The sequence below is a fragment of the Acanthisitta chloris genome, unplaced genomic scaffold, assembly GCF_000695815.1.
Source record: "Acanthisitta chloris isolate BGI_N310 unplaced genomic scaffold, ASM69581v1 scaffold5565, whole genome shotgun sequence".
Taxonomy (NCBI): Eukaryota; Metazoa; Chordata; class Aves; order Passeriformes; family Acanthisittidae; genus Acanthisitta; species Acanthisitta chloris.
The window spans coordinates 66,589-71,617 of NW_008672006.1; the positions used below are offsets into that span (position 1 = coordinate 66,589).

The following is a 5,029-nucleotide window of genomic DNA, read 5'->3' on the forward strand; positions in this document are numbered from 1 at the left end:
TAGGCCCTTACACGAAAGTCAAAATCAACTCTGAATCTGAATGTAGAATTTTCAAATAATGAAATTTTTTATGAACAAGTCATACTAAAGGGAATCTTTTGACAACGATAAAAATATTTGCATTCCTCTTCATGCATAAGATGAATATAAGAAAGTCTGTCCCATCCAGGAAATATATGTTAGACGAACCAGTTTCCGTGTCTCAGTTCTCCCTTTACTCCTCCAAGAACAAACAGGAATGACAAATAGTTCATATTTAGTGTTTGAATCACATTACAGGGCAAACAAGCTCTCTGCTGAGTGCAAACCCCCCTGCATCTTCCCTTTTATTTGGTTTTGCTCAGCATTTTAATTAGTATTGGTTTGTGCCTAGAAATTTTGGCATGTTTAGAGCTAGAAAGAAGTTTTAACAGATAAGCCCTACCTGGTCCAACAAGACAAGACTAGGACCATCTGGCAAGCAAAATAATTGAGGGGGCATATAAAAGGAGACTTTGTACTCCCATCTCAGGCTGTAAAATAGTGCAAAGAGAATAGCACCTAGCAGAGGAGATATAACAGAATTTACCTTGCCTATGAACTTTCCTGAGTACAGACAAATCTGTAGTTGAAGGGTAGTAATTACTAGCACCTAATCTATGCCATTATTCACACTCTCCAGGACTGTGAGGTAACAACATGATTTGGCATCCATCTTCAGTTGTTCTAACTACCTGCAAGCCACTCCTGAGCCCTAGTATCCATTAGTCCTAGGATCCTGATGGCCTGCTGTCCTAAGGGATTAACAGAATTTAGTTGCAGTAGGGGGGGGCATTATAATTAAAGCACATTACTAAATTTTTAGACTGGTAAAGTGATGGCTCTTGTCAATACTGAGGAAACAAGAAGGTACAAATGCATGGAAGAACAAGTCAAGAGCAATGAATGGTTTAAGGGGAAAAAAAGGAACTGAAAAACATGAAGAATATGCATGAAAGCATTTTAATCACGATGTCCAAAAGCAGAAATATAAGAGACTAGAGATTAGCACCAAAAACAATTAAAGCAACTGAAGATGATGATCCATGTGAAGAGAGATTGGAAATCTTGTGAGTGCATGGTCTTGAAGGAAGGCAAGCCAATATTGCTCCAAAGGAAAAATAATCTTTGTATACTCAATAATCTCTTTGCAAGCCATTTTTAATGCAGGGGGGAAACTTTTTCCCAGATGCGTAATCTGTCAAAATCCCTGTCACAGGTATCTCAAACACTAAGAGTTTAATAGGATTCTACAAAAGAGTATCATAGATACAGGCACTGCAGTCACCATTATCTTTAAGCAAAGGTAAGTGATGACATCTTCATTTTTCAGAACTTCAATGAACACACAGGTGACAGCAAATCTTTCATTTGGAATACTTTGGCTGTGCAACAGAGAGCAGTGCAGTCGTCTCCTAACAAGCTGGCCAGAAGAATCATGACCATAGCAGTTCTCAGCTGTGAGTGTGGAGAAGGCACTGCAGTCACCATTATCTTTAAGCAAAGGTAAGTGATGACATCTTCATTTTTCAGAACTTCAATGAACACACAGGTGACAGCAAATCTTTCATTTGGAATACTTTGGCTGTGCAACAGAGAGCAGTGCAGTCGTCTCCTAACAAGCTGGCCAGAAGAATCATGACCATAGCAGTTCTCAGCTGTGAGTGTGGAGAATACCACTCAAGTCTCCTAACAAGCACTGATCTAAGCTGGCCAGAAGAATCATGACCAGAGCAGTTCTCAGCTGTGAGTGTGGAGAAGAGCTTACACTCTGAAGCACCAGGCATCAACACTACTCCCAGCCCAGATCTAGTTCAGTCAATTGACCTTGTCTGATCCAAGCCACAGTCTATAGATCCCTGGTAAAGATGCACACTCTGAGACTGAGGCCTTCAACAACTATTCATTAATTCAGCTTTGTAGTAATCTTGGAAGTTGCTAATATTGACCACTGCTGAGGCAAGATCATTTGAACAGCTACTGCATTGGCATTACGCTGTAAGTGAAGTCCCAAGGGCACATGTAATAAATATTTCTGTGAATGCATAGACCTAAGCAAAGAACCATCATCTGTGTTCTTGGAAACTGTTTATCTTTTCAGAAAAGTTTCCAATTTCCTCTGCATGAGTCAACTGACAGTCTCTGAGCCCAGTTCCTTCCTATATATACACACACACAGACAGTATAGACCCACTGTTTTCATTCCAATAAAAAACTGCCAAGGAGCTTCAATCTGAAGCTACATATCAGACATAGTCAGAAATTGCAAACATTACCTTCTGAAACCAAAACAGACAGCTGTAATGGGCCCAAAACGTAAAGTCTGAGAGATATACTGAGGAAAAGGTTATTAAATACTGAAGAGGAGAGGGTTGGGAAGGAGGAGTTAAAAATGTTATTTTGAAAGCACTGATCTGATATAGCCAGATGGTGTGTAGACACATTCTGGGCAGGTTTGAAAGCATTATAGTATACTTGAACTTGCCTGCTAAGCACCAGGCAGCAGCGACATCCAGCTAGGTAGCCCTGACTCAGGCTTGAACTTGCATGTTAAGCACCAGGCAGCAGTGACATCCAGCTAGGTAGCCCTGACTCAGCTGGGGTCACCCTACCCCAGTGTTCAAAAGAATATTCTTGGTTGCTCATGTGCATCCAAAACTAGGTTAAGTTATGAGTAAAAATCCTGGACTGCAGGATATCTTTCTTAAGCACAAGCTCCCATGCTAATAAAATGACCCCTTGCAGGTAATGGTGACAGAAGCACAATGGTTTGCTTAGTAGACAAAATCTTGACTAAATACAAGAGCTGAGAGGAGGTAAGAGGCATAAAAACTACAAAGAATCAGTAGCAAATATGGTCTCAAAGGACACAGCTGTCTACCTAAAATCAGTGCTCAACTTATACTGCCTTTCTAAAGCTGCCCATGCATCTTTCTAAAGCTATTTCCTCGTGCAGCCTGGCAAAGTTAAACATTGGGTTAAACTAAATCATGTGCACAGACTTTGCCATTTCAGTACCTCTCACCCTCAGGAAAGGGGACATTTTTACATTCTAGAAGCGCTAATTTTTACATTAATGCTTCTTTATATTTTCTGTGGATGTGCAAACACATAGAAACTGGATAGTTTTAGTCCTCCCAGCACAGATTTATTACTTGAGTTGGTAAAATGGGAAAGGAACTTCTGCTCTTATAGTTTTTATGTATAACACAGGAGATCATGTCATCCATGAAACTGAGTCTTACTTCAGTAATTATTTTTCACTCTGTCAGATTTATCTAAGGAGATACATACAGTGTCACATTAAGGCATTCTTAAAGTGATGAAACATAAACCCATAGTTTTGTACAGTTTTGAAGATTTATAAACTCAAGAAACAGAAAACAAGTGTATGCCAGCTCTTTAATCTGACTATGAAGTGGTGATGGAAGGGTCCCACTTGCTAGTGTCAGGTTTGAGATTTGCAAAGCTGCTTCCCTGAACCAGGACTAAGAGTACAACAGTTTCATCACATTTGAATGACAAATCCACCATCAAACCAAAACTGTTGTACAAAGTTGAAGAGAGATAATTCCTCCAGAAAATCTGAATTCTCACTTTCTTCTCTTTCTTCATCTTCTGATGAAGAAAACTCTTTTAATAATCATAGAAAGCTTTCATTTTTTGATTACCTGGTTGAATAATTCTGGTAACAACAGAGAGATACTCCCCAGGTTTCTGATGAGTGGAAATCTCTTTGATGCCTCCATATAAGGTCAGTATTTCACAAATAATCTTTGAATTCTCCACCCCACAAAGCAGAATCACCACATTATCCAGAGGTTTCAGAACTTGTTCCAGAAAATCACTTCTCCTTTTGTTCAAGCAGTAAAGAACTCCACAGGACAGTATCAGGAGTTTACATTTATAAGAGGGTAAACAGAATAGCTCCTGATGCTTGAAAGACAAAGTCTCTAGATTGTAGACTAAGATTCCTTCCTCATTCACAATGTGTTCAAAAAGCGATTTTAAATACAGAGCCCACTCTTCTGCCTCTTGTTCATATATCACGAGGATATCCTTTGTATTTTCTAGAGAGAAGAAAACATTTTTACAAAATAATTGCAAATGCATTTTCAATCCATTATAAACATCAGAAGACAGATCATTAATTTTTCCCCCTACTAAAAACTTGAGGAGCTGAGAAATCACCTTCAGGAGATATCACAGGTAATCACCTTGAAATGACAACCATCTCCTTATTTCTATGACCAAGGCAGAAAGATTGTCCATAGAAATACTGGAAAATAGCTCAGAATATTATATGTTTAGAATAGCTTCAACTAATATTTCAGAATTTGTGCCCTATGATGACCCTGCTTAAGCAGGGAGGTTGGACCAGATGACCCACTGTGGACACTTCTAGCCTGATCGATTCTGTGATTCTGTGAATAAATGCTGAAATTGCAATGGAGAAAGCAGAGCACATTCACATATTCTGCTCACTCCTAGAGTCTTGACAAATAGGTGATGCTACTAAAAATGGAGCACTTAGCTTTTAATGGCAGAAGTAAAGAACATATGTTTGAACACTTGCACAGGATCTGACTTCATTAGAAAAATGATCATTATGTTTAGGATATTTTGTCAGTATGGTATTAGGATAGTCATTAGGGATATTTCTTTACTGTCCTTATTCTAAGAAAATCACTTATGAACCTGACAAAAATAAATCTAGAAAGATAGATATTTTTTTACTTATCTTTCCTTTTAAGATGTAAAACATGATGCTAGGAAGACAACTAATATTCTTCCACAATTTTACTAGGGTGACAATATGAAACAGAGGCCACAGGCACAAGCTGATACACAGGATACTCCTGTTGAGCATCAGAAAATGCTTTTTTTAGTGTGTATGAGCCCTGGCACAGGCTGTCTAGGGAGGTGGTGGAATCCATCACCTTGGAGCTATTTTTGGTCCTGGCTGTAGGTGACCGCGCCGAGCAGGACAGTGGAGCAAGACAACTTCCAG

At 39.1% G+C, this 5,029-nt stretch overlaps 1 protein-coding gene across 1 annotated transcript in view; it reads right to left on the bottom strand.

The window, feature by feature from the left end:
• Positions 1-4,088, bottom strand: part of LOC103801893 (B-cell scaffold protein with ankyrin repeats-like) — a gene marked incomplete at both ends in the record, with an annotated part of 35,740 nt that extends 31,652 nt beyond the window's left edge. Inside the window, 1 exon segment of the mRNA XM_009074329.1 lies at positions 3,690-4,088. Coding sequence (XP_009072577.1) covers positions 3,690-4,088 — 399 coding nt within the window.
• Between the last annotated feature and the right edge of the window lie 941 nt (positions 4,089-5,029).